Source organism: Aulostomus chinensis, chromosome 4 (genome assembly GCF_037954235.1).
Source record: "Aulostomus chinensis isolate RoL2024-O1b breed Wild chromosome 4, RoL_Achi_v1.0, whole genome shotgun sequence".
Lineage (NCBI taxonomy): Eukaryota > Metazoa > Chordata > Actinopteri > Syngnathiformes > Aulostomidae > Aulostomus > Aulostomus chinensis.
In genome coordinates, this window is record NC_141323.1 from 7,222,501 (window position 1) to 7,249,490 (window position 26,990).

Genomic DNA, 26,990 nt, shown 5'->3' on the forward strand with positions numbered 1-26,990 from the left:
GCAATAATCTGGTCCAGATGTCAGAACTGCAAGATATGCAGTATAACAGGAAACTAACTCTACCTCATACATTTTCAGATTCAGAAAACTTTATTTCTGTGGGGGGTTATTAAGGGAGCAGAGAGTGGTATAGTTGGTTACACAACAACAAGACAACATACATAAGGTAAGGAAGCGCAAGGAAGTCTACACCTCCCAGGGCTTGCTGAGTGACACAGCTAAGTGCATGTACAACACACACCGCTTTTTACACAAAATATTTAAGTCACTTATCTTGATATTTTTGTTTTGGCATTTGAATAATGCCGTACTGGGCCATTTGAAAAAAATGACTGTTAAGTAAAGCATAAAAGAAGTGATATATGAAATATATATAAACCAGAAGTGGGGCAGCCCAGTGGAGCAGTGGTCCTCACTGTGGCCCCCCAGCAAAAAGGTTGTGGGTGGAGCCCCGGCTGCAGCAGGGGGTCTTTCTGGGTGAGTCTCCATGTTCTCCCTGTTCCTGCTGGGTTCTCTCTGGTACTCCAGCTTCCTCCACAGTCCAAAGACATCAAGAGGGACCAGGTTAATCCAGACTCTAAATTGACCGTAGGCGTGGCTGGGAGAGCCAATGGTTGTCTGTCTCTATGTGTTGGCCCTGCCATGGACTGGTGACCTGTCCAGGGGGAAGGTTGCTGGGATAGGCTCCACCCCCACCACCCTCAACAGGAGGAGAGGGGGAAGATGGAGGGATAAAACCCAAAAAATATATAATAACTAAATGTACACAGCTTGTTTTTAACTTCTGTTGTCTTATTTTTTTTCACAGATTTCGAATTTTTTGAAAAAACATTAGAGTTGTACCACAAAAAGCGTAAGGAGGCCTTTAGTATCGAGCCTGAGAAACCTCTGGGTTTACTGCTTATCAACAAAACACAGCTGAAAGAAAAGCTTCTGTCATCCCCTCAGCGCTCTCTGGAGGTCAGGCACACTCGCACACTAACCAACAGTCATTTTCTACACAAACATTTATGAATACATGACACTTTTGAAAGTTTTTGTATTTTTGAACATTAAACTGTAACTGGAGTTGAATGTGAACTGCAACTGAGCATTGAATATCTATTGTAAGATACACTAACAGCAAGAATACAGGAAAAATGAAGGTACGGAGTAATAACTCAATCTTTCTTCTAGGTCATTAATTTGATGCTGATCCAGCAGGCGAAGAGGATGTTAGATGCTCTCATCGATGAGTCCAGTGCAGCCCAGTGGAAACTGGCATGCAGTCCCTCAACTATTGCTGAGTTAGCTGACTACCTCAAATTCCTCGATGAGACACAGGAGAGGGTAAACTGTTAAAGTGATACTTCACCGTTAAATCGATTTTTGCCCTTTAAGTCCGCACAAACAAGAGTCTGGAGTTCACAAACACACTGTACTCACCTGGCTGCACGGTGGTGCAGTGGTTAGCGCTGTCACCTTACAGCTAGAAGGTTGTGGGTTTGAGTCCTGGCTCGGGCACGGGGTCTTTCTGGGTGAGTCTCCATGTTCTCCCTGTTCCTGCTGGGTTCTCTCTGGTCCTCCAGCTTCCTCCACAGTCCAAAGACATCAAGAGGGACCAGGTTAATCCAGACTCTAAATTGACCGTAGGCGTGGCTGGGAGAGCCAATGGTTGTCTGTCTCTATGTGTTGGCCCTGCCATGGACTGGTGACCTGTCCAGGGTGAACCCCGCCTCTCGCCCGTTGATGCTGGGATAGGCTCCACCCCCCAGCAACCCTGAACAGGAATAAGTGGAAGACAATGAATGGATGGATGGACTACACTGAAACAGTCCCCCCCCTATGTGTTGGCCCTGCCATGGACTGGTGACCTGTCCAGGGGGAATGCTGCTGGGATAGGCTCCACCCCCACCACCCTCAACAGGAAGCGAAAGAAAATGGATGGATGGACTGTACTCACCTACATTACTTCCTTGTAACACAGTTTTGAAAATATTGTGTTTTTTGGGGCTGTGTGGCTCAGAGTTAGAGTGGTGGCCGAGCAACCAAAGGGTTGCTTGTTCGATCCTTACTTCCTCTGGTGACTGTGTCAAAGTGTCCTTGAGCAAGTTGCTGGGCACCAAATTCTCCTCATGCCCTGGTTGGCACCTTGCATGGTGGACTGTGTGTGTGTGTGTGTGTGTGTGTGTGTGAGTGAGTGAATGAGACGACATTGTAAAGTGCTTTGAGTATCGCGAGGGTAGAAAGGGGCAATATAAAAATATAAAATTAATTCTTTCTCACTCCAGGATGCAGACAGAGGCAGCCATGTTGATTTAACATGAAGCTAAATCTCTTTAAAGGCTTCAAATCTTTTACTTTTACCCTCCTCTCCTGTCTCCTCTTCACCCTCTACCCTTTCATTTGTACTGAACCATTCCCTTCCTCTGTTCTCTCCCTCACAATAGATTGTAAAGCTGGAGCAGGAGCAGGAGACAGTCTGTCAGATGTACAATCTGATGAACATGTACTCAGTTCCCATCCCGCCTGAGGATGTTGTGGCTTTTGCCACCTTGGAACCTTCTATGGACTCCCTGCACAATGACATCAGTGATGCAGTGGTGGACAGGCCTTCTACCATGGCAAAGTTTAGCAGCTCTCTGCAAAAGGAAATCACAGACCTGAAACATGAGGTCAAGAGAGTCAGGCTCCAGTCACAGGTATGTTGAAAAGTTTACTTTTGAAGTGTTTTTAGGTGTCTCTGAAAGAACATTACAAAATATCACATATCTAATTGCATGCTTTAAATTCATGTTGCAAATCAAAAATGCTAATGTTGTTGTTGCACACCTGATCTGATCATGTGATGTACATTGTTGGATTTAAATTGTTTTTTTTAGATACCTCATGTGCCAAAATGTAACAACTTATTTTGCTGATCGCTGATATTTACAGACGTTATTATTTCAATAGAAACAAGTTTTTATGATGTTCACATTTTGATAATCAGTACACTTTAATGTTCAATATTGAATGTGTTGAATGTTGAAAGATATTTTTGATGTTGAATTATTGTTGTGATCAGTTGCAGTTAAGTTACATGAAGAAAGAAAAACAAAAACCTGGCACTTTTGCCACTAGATAGCAGCACCTGTGGCTGATCAAACTTGAAGGACTTTGTCGTACTTAGAAGGATTTTCCCTCCAGCCTCAATTCTTGCTTGTGTTGTACGTCACATTGGACAAAAGCGTCTGCCAAATGAAATTGTCGAGTTGTACAACTGTAGAATTTTAGACTTAGGTCATGTTCACACCAAAAGGTCCGTTTTCTGAATCTAACTAAAGCGAGGATGATACATTGTTGCAATTTCTCAACTGGTCTGGTTCACATTCACAAAGGCCAAACTCAAACGGTTCAAAAATTGTCACGTGGCAGCAAAGCCGTTTGGCGATTGCTTATACAGTTAAGACGACAAATCCCTCGCAGTTTTTATGAGCATCGTCTGCTCAGTCTCATGTTGGTGCTGGTCTGGACTGCATATCAGCAGACTTTAACGGACCGCACGTGAACGGCTGGGACGACTGCGGCGATTAAATGATGTATTAATACAAGCACATCTGCAATCGGACGGTCGTAGAGACAATAGGCAGTACTGAGAGCCTCCCTCCATGTTTTTTCCTTCGCCATACAGGCGCGACCAGTGAGGTAAGAGGACAATAAAAAGCTCACAGTCACATACATGTTACAATCACAAGGTTGGCTCATCATACAAACAGAATATGACGTGGAAAACTGCGCGTGAACTGAGCAGGCGCGACCGTGTTTATAAAAAACTTGTATCGCCATCTTCACATCTTTTTATCAATCATGGCAGCGCACTGGCAAGATCGTGAAGTCTGCGAGCTGCTCGCCATCTGTGGTGAAGAGGAGATCTGGTGGCAGATTTCCAGAACTGTATGGGACACAGTGATTTATGGGAACATCACCGCATTTTGAGACACGGTGCACTTTTGTGTGTAATGATGACGTTGTCAGTGTGATGACGTACGAGAGAGAAAAACACAGGCACACAGCCTCACAGCGAGAGCTCAGACCCGCGTCTGCTGGAAGCCTGAATGCGCCCTGATGCTGAGCAAACAAAACCTGCTTTGACCCACGTGTGTCAGTGTGAAAGGGGGATAAGGTAGAGTCCAGCCTCCCTGAGGAGGAAACTCATTTCAGCCGCTCGTATTCAGGATCTTGTTCTTTCAGTCATTACCCAGAGCTCATGACCACAGGTGAGGGTTGGAACGTAGACTGACAGGTAAATCAAGAGTCTCTCCTTTTGGCTAAACTCCCTCTTCACCACTGGTTTAGCACCCCCATCACTGTGGATGCGCCCCAATCCACCTGTCAATCTCCTGCTCCATCCTACCCTCACTCGTGAACAAGACCCTGAGATACTGAAACTCCTCCCCCTGAGGCAGGACCTCCCCCGACCTGGAGTGGGCAGGCCACCCTTGTCCAGCTGAGGACCAGGGCCTCAGACTTGGAGGGGCTGATTCTCATCCCAGCCGCTTCACATTCAGCTGTGAACTATCCCAGCAAGAGCTGGAGGTCGTGGCCTGATGGAGCTAAGAGGACCACATCATCCGCAAAGAGCAGAGACGACACCCTCCCGTTACTACACTATAAATTTAGTGTTAATGGAAATAAAAAAAGTGTCCAAGATTATCAATATCAGTGACACTCCACTGTGTTTTTCATGCTGAGTCCGGTTCTTAATGGTTTTTCCATGTGTTTCACTTGTCTGTCTTGTTTAGAATGCACAGCTCTTGGACATAAATGCAGATTCCTCCAAAGTGCGTGTGCTGATGGGGGAGATCCAAATTTCCTTGGATGAGCTTGAGGCCCGGGCCTCGGTCTATAATTCCTATCAGAAGAAATTCAAGGTGATGCATTTGAGTGTCTCATTTGAAAATCTCATTCCTCTTTCATTTATGGTCATTTTAGTTCATGCCTTTTATTTTGATGATCGTCATGGGTCCTATCAGTGTCCTCAGATGCTTGGAACTGCCTTACTACATAGTAACGGTTAAACCATATCTGCAGTATGCAAGGCCAGAACTCAAATAAAGCAAACAAATCAAACACACAAACATTTTAAGACACCTAGTTTGGTAGGCTAACTGCTAAGGTTCAGCTGTGTTGTGGACAGTAATGCAATTTTAAAGAACTTTGTGGCTTTTGCTGTATTAATGGTTTTCCCACCAGTATAACAGGAAGTAGTGGTATTGGACAATCGAATTCATATGAATTTATATTTACTGGTCTTCAACATCACTCCCTTCACAGAGCGGCCAACTCCTCCGAGATGGTTTCCATTTTGCGTTTCTGTTCATGAGCTAACACAGTCAGTTGTTGCGCCACTCTGCCAACCTCAGTAATTGCATTGTAGATGACGGTCAGGTGTGGAGATCCAGATTTGGTGGCATACGTCGTCTTGCCAATTTTGCGGTTTGTGAGGGCACCTCCAAGTCCAAGGAGGAGAAGCCCCACAACCATGAATCCAAATAAGTAGAGGTCCTCGATGTCCTCCACGGAAAGTGGCGTCATGCACGCGACACGCCAGCTCCCCCAGGAATCAAAGACATAGCCCGCAGGATGGGTTCGGTCCGGGCAGGCAGGCTCCTCCGATCCTGATTTCCTTGTTGAAATTATGGTGTCAATAGCATTGAGAGACCCGCTGATCAATTCCATGAGTGATTTAGGTGGAGAGTTCACAGCTGCGTTGGGACAGAAGTTGAGACAAAGAATGAGACAGACAGAAAAGAAGAGGAGGAGTGCGACCGCTCTCGCAGAGTCCCAACCCAGAATAGAATAGAATAAATAGGTTATCTGAGGTAATTTGTGGTAATTGGCTGGCCCATTCAAAGTATGATTTGGAGGGTTTTGAAGTAAAAAAGGTTGACACCCCTGATGCAGAGGTACAAGGATCCAAAGCTATGGTCAACTTGTTTGGTTAAAATTGAAGCATATATTGCCTGCATCTGCTTCTTCCCAGTTTCTTGTGTCTTGAACAGATTAATTTAAACGGCTGACATGATTTAGAAATCATCAAAGCTCAGTCACGTGGCCTAGCGGCCGTCATAGGATGGAAATCTTAGCTACTTCATGTGGGACTCCAGATCTTAGCTCATTCTGGCCCTCCTAACTCTGGGATGCAGAAGGCAGTGTTGCATGATCAGATCCCTACTTGAGAGTTAGTTCAAACTTAATTTTGTCTGAATGCAACCACATACTTCATGTTGTGTTTTGGCCAAATCAGAGTGTCATCTGCTGGGTCCACTTGAGCTTGCAGATGCTTGCTCCCTTTGTGTTGTTCCACCTGTATGCTCCGTTTTGTCATTTGTTCAGTTGTAATTTAGCTTTGTTGTGAATGTGTTTACTTTTGGCTGCTGCACAAGTGTTGTAATTTGCTCCTGAGTGCTAGTTTCTTGTCTGTACCAACATCTACTGCACGTCTGTCCCTCCTGGTGAGGGATCCTCCTCCCCTCCTCACCCTGAGGTTTCTCAGATTTTTCCCTGTTAAAGGTTTTTTATGGAGTTTTTCCTCAGTCCATGTGAGGGTCTGAGGGCAGAGGATGTTGTTATGATGCCATGTGAAGCCCTTTGAGACAAACTGTTTGTGAAAACGGGCTCTACAAATAAAATTGCCTTGCCTTGCCTTGCCTAGTTTTTGTTTTCCAAGATAACCATAGCAATGTTTTGTGAAGGAAAACACTGTCCAACATTGGAACATTCATGCCATGCTAGCCCACCCATCCTAACTATGTTTTCATGTGATCCTCTCCTATGCAAAGATGGAGGTGACCAAGTTTGACTACTTGGATGATTTAACTGCAGAGTTTCGGTTGAAGCAGCTATTGTGGGACTCTCTGGAGGAATGGGTCTCTTTGCAAGATGGGTGGAGACAGGTGAGGTGTACTTCACATATTCCACAAATTCAGCCTTAACATATGTGTGCTAATAAACAGTTCTCCCCTTGACTTTGTTTGTTTATATTCACCTATACCAGAGCCCTCTTGAGCAATTGGACCTGGAACAGTTTGGTTCTCAGGTTATCAAATATATCAACTACATCAACCAGCTGGAGACGGGCCTGCCAAAGAACAAACTAGTGCCCAGTCTCAAAGACAAGGTGGAAATCATGAAACTGATGGTGAGTAGGATGGAGGGCTCTGCAGTGTGGCATCAATAACAAATGAATGATATCATAATTAATGCTACAATAGATATGACCTGAACATAAAAGTGAGATTGATGACTGATAATCTTGTAAGTTGATTGTCAATACTGGGGCTTCATGACTATGAATGTTTTCCTTCAGCTGCCGGTGATCACTGATTTGCTGAATCCAGCCATGAAACCAAGACACTGGAGCACTCTGGAGTCGGTTATGGGGCGCTCCCTGAGTGCTGTGGAGCAGCTCACTGTGGCAGATTTGGAGGAGCTCAACATGTTCTCCTTTGGCTTGAAGATCCACAAGGTCTGTTCTCACTTACCATCTTATATTTTGATTCTAAGAACCCTCAGTTTTCTACATTCTTTTGTTTTTATTTCAGACATTTTTCCATCTTTCACTGCTTCCGTGTATATACTTTAGATAAACGGAGCTGTTGAAGGTTTTTTTTTTAACCCTTTCAGGTGTCGGAGCAGGCGTCAGGAGAGGCAGCAATAGAAACCATTATCACAAAGGTGTGTTTCAATATATTTACTCAAGAAAATCTTACTTCCTGGTGAATATGAGTTGCTTTTATTCACCACCACCTATTTCAAGACTCAACAAATCCTTATCAGACTACACCCGTAGAGACAGAGGTCAAAAAACAATTTGGTAAACAGACTCTGAGAATTTATTCCTGCTGGCGACTCACATCAACGCCCGTGCCCCCTGATTTCTCTCATGAGAGGCTCACTTTTACAGTTTGGCTATTTTAGCTGTTGATAGCTCATACGACCATATAGCAGCTTTTAGGCATTTTCCCATTCTTTGCTCGCAGATGGAATTGACATGAGAGAATTGACATGTTTTCCCCTACACTTTATGGTACACTCTCTCTGCCTTTTGAAATTTAGCATCTTTTTTAAGCAGGTTTACATGTTAATTGCTTGTTCCCCAGGTGAATAAACAGCCATTCATTACGCTAAATTACCTTTCCTTTTGAATCCCCAAACCTGTAACTACTTTATGATCCGTTCAGGTGGAGGACTTGTGGAAGACGACAGAGTTAACTGTTCTGCCTTATGGAGACTTTGAATACGTCTTCATCTTGGGGTGCACAGATGATATCCAGGTGAACCATGCAGCACACAGGCCCTACTAATGGCAACAGTGCTGTGTTTCAGTATGTCTAACTGTACTTGTGTGTCTCTTTTGGCTTGCTGTAAAGGTGCTCTTGGATGACAGCATGATCAACATGTCAACAGTTGCATCTTCTCCTTATGTCATTCCCTTCAAATCAAAGGTGGAGAAACTAATGAGGCAGTTGGACCTGTTCAACCAAACACTGGTAAGGCTGCTGAAAAGAACTACAAGTGTGAGACTTCTGCACACTGCCAGTGACTGTTTCTTCGGCGTTTGCTGCTGCATGTTTCTGCTCCAGGAGCTAGTTTGGAAAACGTACTGATACTGGTGAAATTGTAACAAATACAGCCCCATCTGTACAACTTTGTAAAATGTTTCATCACAAACTATTATATTTAAGGACGTGAAGTCTCTGGAACTTAAAAAATTGGGGTGGTTCTGTTTCCCTGACAGCCACATGGTGGCACTGTTGGCGCTGTTCCATAATTATATTTAACATATTCTCACATAGGTCTGTTCCAAGTGTTTTTGAATGAAGACAACAGACATAGAAATTTTATGGTGTGCTACTGCAATAGTACCACCTGTGGGTGGATGGGTCAAATTTTACACATTTATTTGGTGTGGCTTTATGAACAATTTTTGTCTTCCATCTAATTTGATATCAGTGTGATTCCAAGTGCAGACAAGCAATACACAAGACAAACAAAACAAACTCATGAGCTTTGTTTGAGGTGATCAAATATGATATGGACCAACTTTGGGATGATTAAATGAAATATGTTGCAACAAAAGCAAAATTTGTGTTTATGAAACAATCCCAAATATTTCCATGTGTTTAGGTGGAAAGGATGGATGTGGTCTTGATTATTATACTTTGTATCATCCATTGCAACCAAATGTTTTCTTGACAGGGTTCATGGTTTATGGGGTGGCACGGTGGTGCAGTGGTCAGCACTGTGGCCTCACAGCAAGAGGGCTCCGGGTTCGAATTCCGGCTCGAGCGCGGGATCTTTCTGGGTGAGTCTCCATGTTCTCCCTGTTCCTGCTGGGTTCTCTCTGGTACTCCAGCTTCCTCCACAGTCCAAAGACATCAAGAGGGACCAGGTTAATCCAGACTCTAAATTGACCGTAGGCGTGGCTGGGAGAGCCAATGGTTGTCTGTCTCTATGTGTTGGCCCTGCCATGGACTGGTGACCTGTCCAGGGGGAAGGCTGCTGGGATAGGCTCCACCCCCACCACCCTGAACAGGAGAAGAGGGGGAAGATGGAGGGATGATGGATGGATGGATAGTGGATGGGTGATGGAGGGTTCATGGTTCATGTGATAATTTAAGCCAAAAAATGCACAAGACATAGTAACCTATCACATTGTGGCACTATTGGTCCCATGTTTCATTTCTACATGAAACACCTAACCCTGAAATGTCCATCGTCATCTTCCGCTTATTCCTTACTAGTAAGGGTCGCGGGGGGTGGAGACTATCCCAGCATCAACGGGCGAGAGGCGGGGTTCACCCTGGACAGGTCACCAGTCCATGGCAGGGCCAACACATAGAGACAGACAACCATTGGCTCTCCCAGCCACGCCTACGGTCAATTTAGAGTCTGGATTAACCTGGTCCCCTCTTGATGTCTTTGGACTGTGGAGGAAGCTGGAGTACCAGAGAGAACCCAGCAGGAACAGGGAGAACATGGAGACTCGCACAAAAAGATCCCGCGCCCGAGCTGGGACTCGAACCCGCTTGCTGTGAGGCCACAGTGCTGACCACTGCACCACCGTGCAGCCCGTCCCTGAAATCTGAATCCTTAATTTTTACTTTTTCAGTTGAAATGATACCTAATTAATCAAGCAATTAAAAATGGACAGTGTTAATCTCCTTATGTAGATTTAGAGGGCTAAAGATTTTCAATGACCTCGAAATATTCAACTGGAGGTGTCCAATGTGGTTGTACACAAAAAGCCAAGGTACTTCCAAAAGCTTTGTTAGTGATTATATCATAATTAATTGATCACCTCTTACTTGTTCTTCTTCCCTCCCCTTTCCAGGATGAGTGGCTTACCTGCCAAAGGAACTGGTTATATCTGGAGAGTATCTTCTCAGCTCCAGACATCAAGCGGCAGCTCCCTGCTGAGTCAAAGATGTTTCTCAAAGTGGACAGTTCCTGGAAGGATATCATGACTGGGGTGTACATGATGCCCAATGCCCTCAGAGCAGCCACACAGCCTGGCAAGTGATGCCTTACAGTATTCAAGGACAATCCACATCATACAAGCATGCCCTAAAGGCTCTTTCCTCTCTTCATAGATCTGTTAGAAACGTTACAGAGAAATAATGCTCTTTTGGAGCAGGTACAACATTGTCTGGAAGCATATCTGGATTCCAAGAGAGTTGTGTTTCCCAGGTACATCTGTGTTTGGCCTGTTGCTTACTTAAAAAAATAGCCCCACATCATGTAATTCTGGATCATTCTGGACATTATGATATATGTATTTGTCCTTTGCAGGTTCTACTTCTTATCCAATGATGAACTGCTATTGATTTTGGCCCAGAAGCAAAACCCCCAGGCGGTGCAGCCCCACCTTAGGAAATGTTTTGATGCAATTGCCCACCTTGAGTTTGCTTTGCTGCCGGCGGACCAGTCTGGTGCTATGGGATCTATGCTGGGTGCTCGGCAAAATGAGACCGTTTATAGCAACGAAATCCTGAATATGGTCTCCCCCGAGGGAGAGAAGGTGAGCCTCAAGTAATCTTTTTGCTTTGGTCACCATTCTCCTGTTGTTCTGTGTCATTTCAAACTTCAACCATTCGACCAACTAATCCTGCTGAAGCAGCGGAGAATCAACTCTTTGTGAAATGTAAAAAAACATGGAGAGCACCTCCACAAGGGGCGTAAAAATGTTTGCTATGATTATGAGGTCCTGTTGATGTTCAGCAACTGTGTCACCCTTACAGGAATTGTTTTAAAAGAAGACAAGCCAAATGTGACTGTGTCCTTAACAGTTGATGTGTACTTCTGTGTGCATGTGTAGGTGGGTTTGCAGAAAGGTCTTGTGGCAAGAGGCAACGTGGAAAATTGGCTTGGCAAGGTGGAAGACGCCATGGTCTGGTCACTACGACATCTCAGCAAGGCTGCCATAGCAGACTACCAACAGCAGACGAGAGAGAAATGGGTGGTAGCTGGACACCCATTGCAGGTACCACACACACATACACACACTTTTGCACTTGTTTGCTTTGGCAACACTTAAAAATAAGGGCACATAACAAAGGTTCCTTTGTACTTAGCCATTAGTAATGCTAAGTTAACTGTTAGTTAATAGCCAATCAGTCACTAATTGTGATCATGTTAAGCTCACCAAGATGGATTGAAGCAGAGTTCCTCATTTTAGAAATAGGGCACCAAGAGCATTAATAAATGGTCAACTATGCTCCATGCCTATTCTGCACTATTAGATACAACTAAGCATTCACACACCATTATTTATTTGCCCTTATTGGGGACCTTGTGTGCCATTGTTCCGTATACACAGAAAAAAACTGAGGTGTGAGACAAGAACAATTCTAAACTTTTGTAAATGTTTCCTCAAGAGTGCAATACTGGTCTTTCAGAGGCCAGAAGTACAGCTTTAGGCCAAAAGTACAGCAGGATCTAAATCTCACTGAACGGTCCATCGTGTTATTGCACTGACAAGCATTAAGACACACTCTTATTTTTGTGTTTTGAGTCAATGAGTCATTTAACCTAGTTACCAGGAGTTTAAACTTTTACAGATGTGTCTGTTTGTAAATTGTGGTCTGTGTGATTCCATCAGGTGGTGTTGACTGTCTCACAGATTATGTGGTGCAGGGACCTAGAAGCCTGCCTCGAGGAGGGCCATGACCACTGTACCGCCTTGCAGGAATTTGAACACACCAACTTTGATGTAAACTAATTACGTGCTTTTTTTTTCTCATTGTTTACAAGTTTGATCCACTCTGAATGTTTGTGTGTATCCCAGAGGCTGAATGCTCTGGCAGCATTAGTGCGAGGCAATTTACCTTCTTTACACCGTAACATCATCACTGCCCTCATCACCATTGATGTACATGCCAGAGACATCGTCACAGAGCTAGTTCGGCAGAAGGTACAGTCGTACACCCGTGTACGTACACACACACACACACACTTTGTCAAACAGGTGAGATGTGTGCCTGGCTCAGTCTGATAGTTGCAGTTGTTGATGTTGAATTTTCAGGTGATAAGAAAAAAGATTTTATTGCCTGAAGTCACCTGAGCCTGTTTCTCAGGTGGACTCCAGGTCAAGTTTTGAGTGGCAGAGACAGCTACGCTACTACTGGGACCTGGACACCTGTGTAGCCACCATGGCTCTCTCCACTCATATTTATGGTTTTGAATACCTGGGAGCGGCTTCTCGACTGGTCATCACACCACTTACGGTAACACAGAACCTAACTTGCAAGCTTGCATGTACATAGACACACGGAGGCCTTATCAAGATGGCAGATCCCAGCATTACTTATACAAGTCATTATTGTAGTAACCTGTCAAATGTGTCTCCTATAGCACCCACAGAAATCCCACTTGCCTGATACAGATTTGTTTAGACATTCACACCTGCATTCTCTCCTTCTGTCTCATACCTCTCACCGCACTTATGTACAGGACCGTTGCTACTTGGTTCTGATGGGGGCTCTCCAGATGGATCTGGGTGGAGCTCCAGCTGGCCCTGCAGGGACAGGAAAAACAGAGACTATAAAGGATTTGGCTAAGGCCTTGGCCATGCAGTGTGTGGTCTTCAACTGTTCAGATGGACTCAATTACAAGGTCAGCTAATATCTTTACTTCACGTCTGATCATTGTAGGCTTGTTTTTTATGAGTTTATGTCTTCTCTTCCATGTTTATAATGCTGCGCACCGCCACTGATCTCAGCATAGTTTCTGTCTTTCTTGTACATCGCAGCTGTACCTGCACTAACACAATCCTTACAGTATCTGAAAAAGTATCTATCGGAAATGACTACTTGATATGCACAGCATTGGTGTTATCTAACTGTTATATTACTCTTGGTACAGTTTTTCTTATTTGCAATCAATTAAAATGTTCTCTCCTCCAGATGATGGCGCGCCTCCTCAGCGGGCTCGCTCAGTGTGGAGCTTGGTGTTGTTTTGATGAATGTAACCGGATTGACATTGAAGTGTTGTCAGTCATTGCTCAGCATCTCACAACCATACGAAATGCTAAAACTGCAAAGGTACACACAAACAGTAAATATCTTCTTTACCATTGCCTTGTTTTCCTGAGAGATGAAGACTGTCAGGGTGGGAGTTACTGTTCTTGTCTGAATATCTTTTTAATACATTATTCTTTAAGTGATATTTGTATTTTGACTTTGAATGACTCACAAGTAGATGTGTTGAACTAACAAAGATGTTTTTATCCCTCCTGCATTACTTTTTGGAAGTTAACAATGCAGAAAGAGCTACCTATGTGTTTTTAGCTTAAAGCTCATGCACACTAAACACTGATTTGAGTCCAAAACAAAACACCCTTCTGGTGCCGTGATCATTGAACCAACTTGCTGGTGCCCATTTACGGTTGTTCCAAATTGGATATTTAACAAATCAAAAAATCAAAAACAAATTTAAGTGTTTGTTTGTTTGTTTTGCTGCTTGGTGGGTGAAGTCCCACTATGAATACACTGCAGTAAAAACACCTCACTCATCTGCATGTCATGATGTTGTGCAGATGACCAGGTTTCAATTTGAAGGTCAAGAGATCAAGCTGGTGAAAACCTGTGCTGCTTTCCTAACCGTCAGGCCAGGCTACATGGGAAGACCAGAGCTGCCTGATAGTCTGAAAGCTCTCTTTAGACCCCTGGCCATGATGGTGCCAAACTGTGCAGCCATTGCTGAGGTAAAGTCCTTAGTCCTATTTTGAGTATGTAACCGTGTATTCTCTTGTTTTTTTATCATTGTGTCAATCTTAATCTCATGTGTATTTCTGTCTCTGCCACTCTCTCCTTTCCTTGCAGGTGATTTTGTACTCAGATGGATTTGAGTCCTGTAAGACCTCAGGGAGAAAGGTGACCAAGATGTACCAGCTGTGCTGTGAGCTGCTGTCCCCGCAGGACCACTATGACTTTGGCATGAGAGCAGTCAAGTCCGTCCTTGTCTTGGCTGGGTGAGTGAAATACACAGCATACTCATTAATATGTACAAGGTTCCTACTGCTGCTGGTAGTACCTTGTGCAATCATCATCATCATCATCATCAGCTAAGCCAGAACTCTACTGTCTGGCCACAGTACATCATCTGGTATCCGAGTTTCAGACAGAAAATACGGTTTTGGACAGTTTAGCTGCTGTCAGCAGTCAGTCTCCTCAGGCTTGTAGTTTAATGTAGTTGTCCTCCTCCAGAGGGGCGGTATGGTTCACAAGTAGCAACTGTCTAGCAACCGAAGGGTCACTGGTTTGATCCCCATTTCCCCCAGTGACCATGTCCCAAGTGTCCTTGAGCAAGATACTGAAACCCTAATGGCTCATGATGGTCTTGTGACTGATTGGTGACCCGTTTGGGGTTAACCCCGCCTCTCACCCAATGTCACAATGTCAGCTGGGATAGGCTCCAGGCCCCCCGTGACCCTTAACGGATAAGTGGATGGATGGATGGGTCCTCCTCCGGAGTAGAAACACTGATGAACTAACAGAGAATAAACTAACAACTTAGATATGATTTGAAGCACAGTAGCAAAGTCACCAATTTATGAGTACTTTGAAGATTGAGCATTTTTCATAAAATATTGTTTTTTACATGAGACACGTGTCATGTCTGTTTGTAGGTCCCTAAAGAGAGAGAACCCCCACCTCAGTGAGGAAGTGGTTCTCATCAAAGCCATGAGGGCCTCCAACCTGCCAAAGCTTCTTAAAGATGACGCAGTACTGTTTGAGTAAGCCTGCGTGATATTTTTAGGGATGTAAATTTTTCTGCATGTGATTTGCATTGTCACGTGAATGTAACTTTTCGTGTGTGTGTGTGTGTGTGTGTGTGTGTGTGTGTGTTACCATATACTAACCACCATCCAGGGGTATCGTATGTGACCTTTTTCCTGGTGTGTCTATCCCGGAGCACGACGACAGTGTACTTAACGCCACCATCTCAGAGTCTCTGGTCAACCAGAGCCTGCAGCCTCTGGCCAGTATGACCATGAAGGTAACACTGAACTTCAGCCACAAGCCCATTTGTTTTACTCTTGACAGTTTTGGAGTCTAAATATTCATCATGGAGGTTTTTTTCAATTCTTTTTTTGGTATTACTGTGAGTAGAATTATTAGTATGATATATGGATATACAGCGGATAAAATAAGTAGTGAACATGTCACCATTTTTCTCAGGAAATATATTTGTAAAGCTGCTACGAACATTTCACCGGGTGTCGGCAACAACCCATGCAACCCACATATGCAAAGAAATCAAACCTTAGATGTCCATAAATTATGTGTGGAAAAAATGGAATGACAGGGAAAAAGTATTGAACACATGATGAAATGGAGGTGCAAAAGGGCAACCAAAAAAGACCTTCGCAACCTTATTGTTGTGAAACATATTGATGCCATTGGTTACAGAAGGATGTCTAAAATTCTGAACGTTCCAGTGAGCACTGCTGGGGCCAAAATTTGGAAGTGGAAACATCATTTTACCATGAACCAGCTATTACATGCATACATTACATTACATTACGCAAGATTTCTGACAGAGGAGTGAAAGAATCCTCAGAGGAGCTGTCCAGGAGCCAAGGATCACAGTGGAGAGCTTCAGAAAGACCTGGAACGAGCAGGTCCAGTCGTTCCAAAGAAAACAAGAAGTAACGCACTCAACAGCAATGGCCTGCATGAGCGCTCGCCACACAAGACTCCATCACTGAAGAACAAACATGTTGAAGCTCATTGGAAGTTTGCTGCACAGCATTTAGACAAGAAATACTGTGAGAATCTAGAGACTGTAATATAGAAGCCATAACACACACATGTTCAGAGGTCAAAGGGCACTGCACATCACCCCAGCAACACCACACCAACAGGGGGGTGTGGCGGTGGGAGCTCCTGGTGGGGGGCTGTTCTTCAGCATACGGCACTGGCAAACTGGATGTAACTGAAGGACGGATGCATGAGAAACGTACCGAGACATTCTTGATTAAATCTGCTGCCGGCTACCAGGAGGATGAGGATGAAATCAGGGTGGACGTTTCAGCAAGATGATGATCCCAGACACAGCCTAGGAAACTCTCTTGGCTTCAGAAAAAGAAAAAATAGAGAATAGTAAGAATATTACCAAGAAATAGAAAATCTTGGTAAAGAACGAAAGATCAGCGTTCCTAGCAGAGGCCCACAGAACCTTAGAGATTTAGAGGCTGTTTGTGTGGAAGAACAGGCCAAAATCCCCCCTGAGCAATGCAGGCAGCTCGTTTCTCCAAACAGGAGGCGTCTCTAAGCGGCTATTACCAACAAAGGTTTTTGTACAGCGTATTAGATGAATTTAAATGTGTTCAACTCTTTTTCCCTGTGTCATTCCATTTTATTACACATAACATAATTTATGGACATCTAAATGGTAAATGGACTCAATTTATAGAGCGCTTTTCTATCTTAGTGGCACTCCAAGCGCTTTACAGTGTCGTCTCATTCACCCTTTCACACACTGATGGTGGAGGCTGCCATGCAAGGCACCAACCTACTCATCAGGAGCAATTATGGGTTCAGTATCTTGCTCAAGGACCCTTCGACATGGTCACCTGGGGTGAGGATCAACAAGCGACCCTTCAGTTGTTAGACTGCCACTCTACCTCTGAGCCACGCCTCCCCAAGGTTGGAATTCTTTGCATGTGTGGGTTGCATGGGTTGTTACTGACATCTGGTGATAATTCCATGTCAGTAGCACCTGTAGAAATATATTTACTGGAAAAAATGGTGACGAGTTCAATACTTATTTCACCCACTGTGTGTCACATTGACTCACGATGAACTGCACTTGCTTGGTGAGGAACATGTCACACAGTGCTGTTCATTTGTACATTTTTGAGAAGAAAGGTTGTGGTTGGACTGTTCCTCTGGACTTTGGATTGTTACTGAAAATCAGCTCTGTGGCAAACAAATGTTATGAGACTTAGCGTGTTTTGTTGAACAAGATAATCTTCACTGATGAAAACCACTTGGATGATTTTTGAAGCATAAATACAGTAACAAGAAGTGAAACTAATGCTGGGCTCCACAGGAACGACACTGGGGAGACACCACTTCAACATCACCCCAACCAGTTTTATGGTTCCTCTTTTTTGGCACAATGACATTCATTGTCATCCACTTGTTAGTCACTTTTTTTAACCACCTGTTTGCAGCTGATGTTTTTAAGACACAGAAACACTTCCAGGTGCTGGATTTATTGATGTATTTGATGCCATTAAAACACATTGAAATATCTTAAGCTTGTGTGAACCACAGACATTATTTCCACCAATGGTCTTTGAGACAAGGGAACCAGCCGTTCCATAACGCTGACATATTCCCGGGTTGTTGGACTTATTCCTATGCCCACCTTTCAGATTAATAAACTTCATTATGCAGCATGTGTTATGTTTATTGATCATTTTATTGTTTTTTCCATCAAATTTGTTGTGTCTTTATGTTATTTAAAACATTTTGTCCATTGCCTCTGTTTCTACCACCAGGTGATCCAACTGTATGAGACAATGTTAGTGCGTCATGGTGTGATGTTGGTTGGACCGACAGGTGGAGGCAAGACCACCGTCTACAAGATCCTGGCAGACACACTGGACACTCTGTATCACACCAAGCTCAGTGCCAGCAACCCCTTCTACAAGCCTGTCGAGACCTATGTACTCAACCCCAAATCACTGACAGTGGGAGAGCTGTATGGAGAGGTACTGTCAGGAGAACCCAGTTTACAATGCCACAAATACATTTACAGTAATTCATTAATTGTGCCACATCCGCAGGTTAACCTGCTCACTCTGGATTGGCGTGACGGACTAATTGCGAAGGTTGTGCGTGATGCCGTCAACGACAGCACTGACGACCACAAGTGGGTGGTCTGTGACGGGCCAGTTGATGCTTTATGGATTGAGAACATGAATACTGTGCTGGACGACAACAAGATGCTCTGTTTGGCCAACTGTGAGCGAATCAGGCTTAGCTCAACTATACATTTCATCTTTGAGGTTTGTTTTCATTCAGTAGTATTTCAGATGCAAATGGTGCTTTGTGCTCCAAGATCTCCTTTCGTCATATTCTTCATCACTCTCTTCTTGAGATCCTGGTATGTCGAATACAAGATGTCCAAAGACATTTACATGTGCCACCTAAATGTTTTCCAGGTGCAGGATTTAGCTGTGGCATCTCCAGCCACAGTCAGTCGCTGTGGGATGGTATTTATTGACCCCAGTGAGCTCAAATGGATGCCCCTTGTTCAGACCTGGATCAGCGGTCTAAGACCCAAGGTGATAAAGCGCATAGTGAATTTTATTTCTTTTTAATAGTGTATTGCTGAACATCAAAAGTACACTGGGTCCAACTTTGATGCATAACGTGAACACAGTCCTTCTCAAATAGTGGGGGGCATGTGACCCCGGAAACTTGCTTCTTTTTTTGCCTTACTTGAATAAAGTGTAATTACACATCTGCTATAGTAGGTGGCAGTGGCGCTCTGTGTCAGTGAGTGCAGGCAGTTTTAGCTCTATGGTGGAGGTTTTTTTGGACCAAGCATGTGCACACACAGCACAGAGCAGGAGATATGAAGTGCAGTGAACAAACCCTCCAGAGACACCGTGGAGACATATTTACCAGGGATGGAAAGACAAGTGGAGACAGACGCCGGTCATGAGACAAACGACAGTCTCCCGAAAGCTCAGACGAGCAAACATGAGGAAGCAAATGAACGCTGGGCTTCCCCGTGTCTGCAGTGGGAGGCCAGGAAAGCCTTCCAACACACAATGTTAGTCAAGTCATTCTTCGTTTTTAGTTGATCCATATTTCTTTCTTTTTTGTTCTCTTTAATGTTAATAAGGATACATTGTTAAGCAGAGGTGCACTTATAATAATTTTATAGACAAATGATACTATTTATAGTCACGGTGGAGCGTGGGGGGGGGCACGAAATATTTTCTTCTTTCTGGGGGGGGCATAATAGAAAATAACTGCATTAACAGGACAGAGGATTTTTAAGTTGCTGCACTGGCTCCAGTCTTTCTATGGTGTCATTGGTCGTGGCCACCTCACTGCATGAATGGAGCTGTTCCCTGAGAGCTTGTTTCTTTGTACACGCCTGGAGGACTGCATCAACATATGAGAAAAAAAATATGTAGACCTGCTGGGAGGAAAAAGATTTTTGGCTGCAACAGCAGTTGCGATGCTGTCATTCGTCATCGTGGACGGAGCCAGTGAGTTTCAGCTGTCAGCGGAACTTCACAACACATGAAAGGGGCTCGTCTTCGCTCATAGTGGACCTCTGCCTCTAAATATGTAACTGGTCATTTTCTGCTGTATGTCTGCTCATCACATGTATGTCCTAACTCTGAGTACTTTGAGCTGCTTTAGTGAGATTTTTGAGTTTTTGCTTTTCACACTATGAAGGTGATTTCAGTTGTTATGGAGATAATTTTCATAAATATGCCTTGGTAATGTCCCATGGCTGTGTCCCTCTAACTATAAAGATATTTCCTCCTGTTTCTCAAGCTCCCAGAAGCAGTGCTCATGTACCTTCTGGAGCTTTTTGAGAAGTACGTGGAGCAGGGTCTCCAGTTTGTGGTGAAGCGTTGCACCCAGGCTGTTCGCCAGGTGGACATCAGTAAAGTCAACACACTTTGCTCTCTGCTGGAGGCACTGCTGCTGGGCACCGGAGGGCCCAACCTTCAAATGGTACATTCGACACAAACTCTTTTTTTCAGTCTATATCATCTTTAGAGTCAATGCCTCACATAGTTTGACAGTTTTCAAAATCAAAATACTACCTCTTCTCACTACTACCTCTATCGTGCACTTTTCAAGGCAACTGCTGCTAACCCTGGGAGGTATAGACTTCCATGCCTTATGTGTGTTGTTGTTGTGTAACCAACTGCACCCCTCTCTGCTCCCTTAATTTCCCCCACACGGATAAATAAAGAATCTGAATCTGAAGAATAGTTTGTTTTTGCAGTGACAGAAGTGTCCAAAGACAACATCATGTCTTAGATGTGTAAATGCTGTTGCCTACTGATTTAGTTTGTTTCTCTTTTGTGTCATAGCACCAGGATCCCAAGGAGCTCATGCATGTACTGTGTCAGACTTTCATATTTTGCTACGTATGGGCAGTTGGAGGCAACCTGACAAGCAGTCACTGGGATGCTTTTGACTGCTTTGTCAGAGAGCAGTTTGAAGGCAACAACTACGTGAGGGTTTGCACACATACACGTTATTGTTACACTTTTTGGTCATGTATCTCAACATTGTTTGAATCACTACACAGTGGCAGTCTGTCAGAGTGCACCTGAAAGTGGGTGTCCTCAGAACTTAGCTGTTCTTCTGCAGAGTACATTCAACCTTCAAATGGTACATTCGACACAAACTCTTTTTTTCAGTCTATATCATCTTTAGAGTCAATGCCTCACATAGTTTGACAGTTTTCAAAATCAAAATACTACCTCTTCTCACTACTACCTCTATCGTGCACGGTTGGTCCAAATGCACCAGGTACTCTCAGGTTCTACCGCCCTCCAACCTTCCTTCAGCTCGATGTGATTTAGGTCCCTGTCTCTGTTTTAGAGAAAAGGGTAGAGAAAAGCCAGTGTACTGATGTTGAAGGAGAAGCGGAGACCATCCCCACCAGCGTCCAAGGCCGGAAAAAAGAACAGCAGCATCTGAAAAGAGCACTTAAAACTTGTGGCTTCCCAGACTGGACCTTTGTAAAATCCTCTTCCAGGTCCAGAAAGGAGGAGAGCTCCAGGAGGAGGGAAGATGAAGAAGGCAGGAGAAAAAACATAGTGATCCCCTATGTGGCAGGGGTTTCTGAGAAATTAAGGAGAATCTATAATAAGCACCGCATCCCTGTGTCTTTTAAACCAGACAACACTCTGAGACAAAGACTGGTTCACCCCAAAGATCCCACCCCTCACAGCCAGAAAAGCAATCTGGTATACGCTGTCAGATGCAGTGAGGCCTGCACGGATCTCTACATAGGGGAAACCAAACAGCCCCTCAACAAGCGCATGGCCCAACATAGAAGAGCCAACTCTGGAGGACAGGACTCAGCGGTTTTCCTCCACCTCAAGGAGGAAAGCCACTCCTTCCAGGACGACCATGTCCAAATTCTCGACAGAGAGGACAGATGGTTTGAAAGAGGAGTTAAAGAAGCCATCCACGTCAGGATAGAGAAACCATCTTTGAACAGAGGAGGTGGACTGCGACATTTCCTTTCACCTATTTACAACCAAGTCCTTTCAAAGCTTCCCCAAAGAGTTCAGCTGAAAGACCCATGTGGAACGGCTGATGCCAGCACAGCCCATTAGCATCTGAGTGGTCGGTGAAACCCCCCAACGACCACCCCTGAAACTCCCTGACACCGCACAACGACTGTCGTTTGGGGAGGCCAGGTGAGTCTCGGGAGGGTCGTTTCCACCACAATAGCACTGACCACTCCCACACAGGTTTATAAGCTGGAGTTTCCACACTCTTCACTAGAACTGAAGAAGCCTCTCGGATGAGAGGTGAAACGTCTTCAAGATAAACTTACGTCCAGTTGACCAGATTTTACTTCGCTTCGATCTACGATGACCTGGATGAATGAGAACCTACACAGACTTCATCCTCCCTTGCCTGCCTCTGACCTGGCGAGTCTCCCTGTATCCCCCCGATCCGTCCATCTAGCTTCTCTCATCTTTAGACATCAGTGTCTGCTGCCTTTACTTGTCTTTTACAGACAGGGTAGGGATGTAGGCACTAATGAGGGACAGTTGGTTCTGTGCAGAGGGGCAGAATTCTTAGTCCCTCTCATGTTACTGAGTCTTCCCTAAAAGTGACTTGGATGTCAAAGCTGACACTGAAGTCTTGTCTTCCTGAGGCCGTTTCCCCACCACAAGCGTTCTGACAGGCTGTTTGGGTCTGCCAGCCATGTTTCCTGGAGGGCAGGGTGGAACTGCAGTCTTAGCTGTTCATTCCCTTTGCCTTGTATTCAAATACTGACGTCACCCTACCTCCAAACAAACTCTGTCTTCAAATAAAAAGTGATCTAGTCTTACATGATTGTGAGGATGATTTGCTAATAACATACAAACTAATGTTGACAGTTTAGTGCATTTTGATGCCTCCACACATGAATGTCTATTGTCCCATCTTTTGTTACTTTCATATCTCTGAATGTTCTAGAAGGAAGTTCTTCAAATTTGGCTCATATGTCCCCTGGGTCTGAGAGATGAACCGAGATTTCGATCTTTTACCCCAAATGTTTATTTCAAATGTTGTGTTTTAATTATTTTTTTAATCAATGTCCTTTGTAGTTACCCAAGAGGGGAACCCTTTGGAGTATGTACATGAACTTCAACCTCAAATCTCTGCAGCCATGGAAAAAGATCATCCCTTCATTTGTATACAACAGGGAGCTTCCCTTTTTTGAGATGCTGGTTCCCACCCCAGACACAGTCTGCTATAACTATCTGATGGAGAAACTGCTGTCTGTTCAGCGTCCTGTGCTCCTCACTGGTGCCACTGGAGTGGGCAAGGCAAGGATTCATTAATGCACCTTAAGTAGAAGTAACACAAAGTCATCAGATGGTAGACCAGAATCCTGATGGGTAGAATTGAATTAACTAGATAGTACTGATGCAAAATGTTGTTAATAGCTGTCATTTGTTCAGTGTAGGGCACAGTAATGTGGCATCACATTAACATGTAATGTAAAAGTAAATGACCCACCACAGCTGACACCTCAGTGCAGCTCCCAGCAGGCAGTCGTCTAGCATCAGTGACTTTTTCAAGAAACACAAATGACAGCGGTCATGCAAAATCCAGTTATTTTAGTTGGTTTGTCCATTGTTTCAGCAAGCAGCGACCCTTGCAGTACATGAGGATATCAAAAATACTGTAAATGAAATGACTGAAAGCTTTTGCTGAGGAGTTTGTTGCACATGAGTATTCACCCAGGGAAAGCCTTTTATCATCAGAAAGAATCCAGCGATTCCAGCTTGCAAGAAGGCAGCTTGTAGACATAAGTTTCCTTATGTCAAACCAAAAAGGGTTCTGTTTAAAAACACAAGGTTCTGTCATGAGGACCATGCCCACCCCATCCTTCCTCAGTTAAACATCCATCTTTACTGCCCCCTGTACAGTAAACATGAACACCAGTGATATTAACAAATGGTTGTTTAAGCATTAGCTAACCCTGTTTAATGTACCCTCAATTTAAAAACTTAACATTTTATCATATTAGAGATTTGCAAAACAATTATAAATTTACAAGAACTGTGAAAATCTTTTGCATCAAATTGAAATTTTGATGTCACGTTTCATGTTGTGTGTACTGCTGACCGGAGGCTGCTGGTGCTAGTGCTACTAACCAGAGTGTTTGTGTCTGTTTCCTGCAGTCATTGGTGGCACGGAGTCTTCTCAGCCGCATTCAGGAACAGGCAGGCTTCGTCACTGTCTGTATCAACTTCTCTGTGCAGACCTCATCTGCTGGAACACAAAAAATCATTGAGTCCAAACTGGAGAGAAGGAGAAAAAATATTCTTGGTATAACGTTGCACCTGCACAACACGACTGACTCACATGGGGGAAAATGCTTAAGACTGTTTGGCAGAGTTATACAGTGAATGTGCTGAAACATGATATTGTCTGGAATGTAGACAGCTCACCCATCCCTATTGTGATCCAGTTACCCTGCCATCCAGTTACCCTACCATCCAGTTACCCTGCCATCCAGTTACCCTACCATCCAGTTACCCTGCCATCCAGTTACCCTGCCATCCAGTTACCCTGCCCTCAGTTACCCTATCATCCAGTTACCCTGCCATCCAGTTACCCTGCCATCCAGTTACCCTTCCATCCAGTTACCCTACCATCCAGTTACCCTACCATCCAGTTACCTTGCCATCCAGTTACCCTGCTCACAGTTACCCTATCATCCAGTTACCCTACCATCCAGTTACCCTGCCATCCAGTTACCCTGCCATCCAGTTACCCTACCATCCAGTTACCCTGTCCTCAGTTACCCTATCATCCAGTTACCCTGCCATCCAGTTACCCTGCCATCCAGTTACCCTTCCATCCAGTTACCCTACCATCCAGTTACCCCAGTTACCCCAGTAACCCTACCATCCAGTTACCCCAGTTACCCTACCATCCAGTTACCCTGCCATCCGTTACCCTACCATCCAGTTACCCTGCCCTCAGTTACCCTACCATCCAGTTATCCTGCCATCCAGTTACCCTGCCATCCAGTTACCCTACCATCCAGTTACCCTGCCATCCGTTACCCTGCCATCCAGTTACCCTGCCATCCAGTTACCCTGCCCTCAGTTACCCTATCATCCAGTTACCCTGCCATCCAGTTACCCTTCCATCCAGTTACCCTACCATCCAGTTACCCCAGTTACCCTTCCATCCAGTTACCCCAGTTACCCTACCATCCAGTTACCCTGCCATCCAGTTACCCTACCATCCAGTTACCCTGCCCTCAGTTACCCTATCATCCAGTTACCCTGCCATCCAGTTACCCTGCCATCCAGTTACCCTGCCCTCAGTTACCCTATCATCCAGTTACCCTGCCCTCAGTTACCCTATCATCCAGTTACCCTTCCATCCAGTTACCCTACCATCCAGTTACCCCAGTTACCCTGCCATCCAGTTACCCTACCATCCAGTTACCCTGCCATCCAGTTATCCTGCCATCCAGTTACCCTGCCATCCAGTTACCCTACTATCTAGTTACCCTGCCATCCAGTTACCCTGCTCTCAGTTACCCTATCATCCAGTTACCCTGCCATCCAGTTACCCTACCATCCAGTTACCCTGCCATCCAGTTACCCTGCCCTCAGTTACCCTGCCATCCAGTTACCCTGCCATCCAGTTACCCTGCCATCCAGTTACCCCAGTAACCCTACCATCCAGTTACCCCAGTTACCCTACCATCCAGTTACCCCAGTTACCCTACCATCCAGTTACCCTGCCATCCGTTACCCTACCATCCAGTTACCCTGCCCTCAGTTACCCTACCATCCAGTTATCCTGCCATCCAGTTACCCTGCCATCCAGTTACCCTACCATCCAGTTACCCTGCCATCCAGTTACCCTGCCCTCATTTACCCTATCATCCAGTTACCCTGCCCTCATTTACCCTATCATCCAGTTACCCTGCCCTCATTTACCCTATCATCCAGTTACCCTACCATCCAGTTACCCTTCCATCCAGTTACCCTACCATCCAGTTACCCCAGTTACCCTACCATCCAGTTACCCCAGTTACCCTACCATCCAGTTACCCTGCCATCCAGTTACCCTACCATCCAGTTACCCTATCATCCAGTTACCCTGCCCTCAGTTACCCTATCATCCAGTTACCCTGCCATCCAGTTACCCTTCCATCCAGTTACCCTTCCATCCAGTTACCCTGCCCTCAGTTACCCTATCATCCAGTTACCCTACCATCCAGTTACCCTACCATCCAGTTCCCCTTCCATCCAGTTACCCTACCATCCAGTTACCCTGCTATCAGTTACCCTGCCATCCAGTTACCCTTCCATCCAGTTACCCTACCATCCAGTTACCCCAGTTACCTTGCCATCCAGTTATCTTGCCATCCAGTTACCCTACCATCCAGTTACCCTATCATCCAGTTACCCTGCCCTCAGTTACCCTATCATCCAGTTACCCTGCCATCCAGTTACCCTTCCATCCAGTTACCCTACCATCCAGTTACCCCAGTTACCCTACCATCCAGTTACCCTGCCATCCAGTTACCCTACCATCCAGTTACCCTATCATCCAGTTACCCTGCCCTCAGTTACCCTATCATCCAGTACCCCTGCCATCCAGTTACCCTGCCATCCAGTTACCCTTCCATCCAGTTACCCTACCATCCAGTTACCCTTCCATCCAGTTACCCTGCCCTCAGTTACCCTATCATCCAGTTACCCTACCATCCAGTTACCCTACCATCCAGTTCCCCTTCCATCCAGTTACCCTACCATCCAGTTACCCTGCTATCAGTTACCCTGCCATCCAGTTACCCTTCCATCCAGTTACCCCAGTTACCCTGCCATCCAGTTATCTTGCCATCCAGTTACCCTACCATCCAGTTACCCTATCATCCAGTTACCCTGCCCTCAGTTACCCTATCATCCAGTTACCCTGCCATCCAGTTACCCTTCCATCCAGTTACCCTACCATCCAGTTACCCTTCCATCCAGTTACCCTACCATCCAGTTACCCTTCCATCCAGTTACCCTGCCCTCAGTTACCCTATCATCCAGTTACCCTACCATCCAGTTACCCTACCATCCAGTTCCCCTTCCATCCAGTTACCCTACCATCCAGTTACCCTGCTATCAGTTACCCTGCCATCCAGTTACCCTTCCATCCAGTTACCCTACCATCCAGTTACCCCAGTTACCCTGCCATCCAGTTATCTTGCCATCCAGT

General features: G+C 44.9%; 1 protein-coding gene across 6 annotated transcripts in view; it reads left to right on the plus strand.

Annotated features, from left to right (window-relative positions):
* Positions 1–26,990, plus strand: part of dnah6 (dynein, axonemal, heavy chain 6) — a 69,755-nt gene that overhangs the window by 19,603 nt on the left and 23,162 nt on the right. For all 6 annotated transcript variants that reach the window (XM_086201363.1, XM_086201365.1, XM_086201366.1 and 3 more), the window contains 30 exons: positions 809–960; positions 1,177–1,329; positions 2,430–2,681; positions 4,764–4,892; positions 6,804–6,917; positions 7,019–7,162; positions 7,331–7,489; positions 7,648–7,698; positions 8,205–8,297; positions 8,394–8,513; positions 10,358–10,538; positions 10,617–10,713; positions 10,816–11,044; positions 11,342–11,506; positions 12,125–12,235; positions 12,311–12,436; positions 12,600–12,749; positions 12,976–13,137; positions 13,428–13,565; positions 14,060–14,227; positions 14,346–14,494; positions 15,152–15,259; positions 15,396–15,522; positions 18,035–18,247; positions 18,323–18,544; positions 18,701–18,823; positions 20,058–20,240; positions 20,606–20,749; positions 22,853–23,074; positions 23,936–24,083. In XM_086201363.1, the coding sequence (XP_086057489.1) occupies positions 809–960; positions 1,177–1,329; positions 2,430–2,681; positions 4,764–4,892; positions 6,804–6,917; positions 7,019–7,162; positions 7,331–7,489; positions 7,648–7,698; positions 8,205–8,297; positions 8,394–8,513; positions 10,358–10,538; positions 10,617–10,713; positions 10,816–11,044; positions 11,342–11,506; positions 12,125–12,235; positions 12,311–12,436; positions 12,600–12,749; positions 12,976–13,137; positions 13,428–13,565; positions 14,060–14,227; positions 14,346–14,494; positions 15,152–15,259; positions 15,396–15,522; positions 18,035–18,247; positions 18,323–18,544; positions 18,701–18,823; positions 20,058–20,240; positions 20,606–20,749; positions 22,853–23,074; positions 23,936–24,083 (4,533 nt within the window). The remainder of the gene's footprint in view (positions 1–808; positions 961–1,176; positions 1,330–2,429; positions 2,682–4,763; positions 4,893–6,803; positions 6,918–7,018; positions 7,163–7,330; positions 7,490–7,647; positions 7,699–8,204; positions 8,298–8,393; positions 8,514–10,357; positions 10,539–10,616; positions 10,714–10,815; positions 11,045–11,341; positions 11,507–12,124; positions 12,236–12,310; positions 12,437–12,599; positions 12,750–12,975; positions 13,138–13,427; positions 13,566–14,059; positions 14,228–14,345; positions 14,495–15,151; positions 15,260–15,395; positions 15,523–18,034; positions 18,248–18,322; positions 18,545–18,700; positions 18,824–20,057; positions 20,241–20,605; positions 20,750–22,852; positions 23,075–23,935; positions 24,084–26,990) is intronic.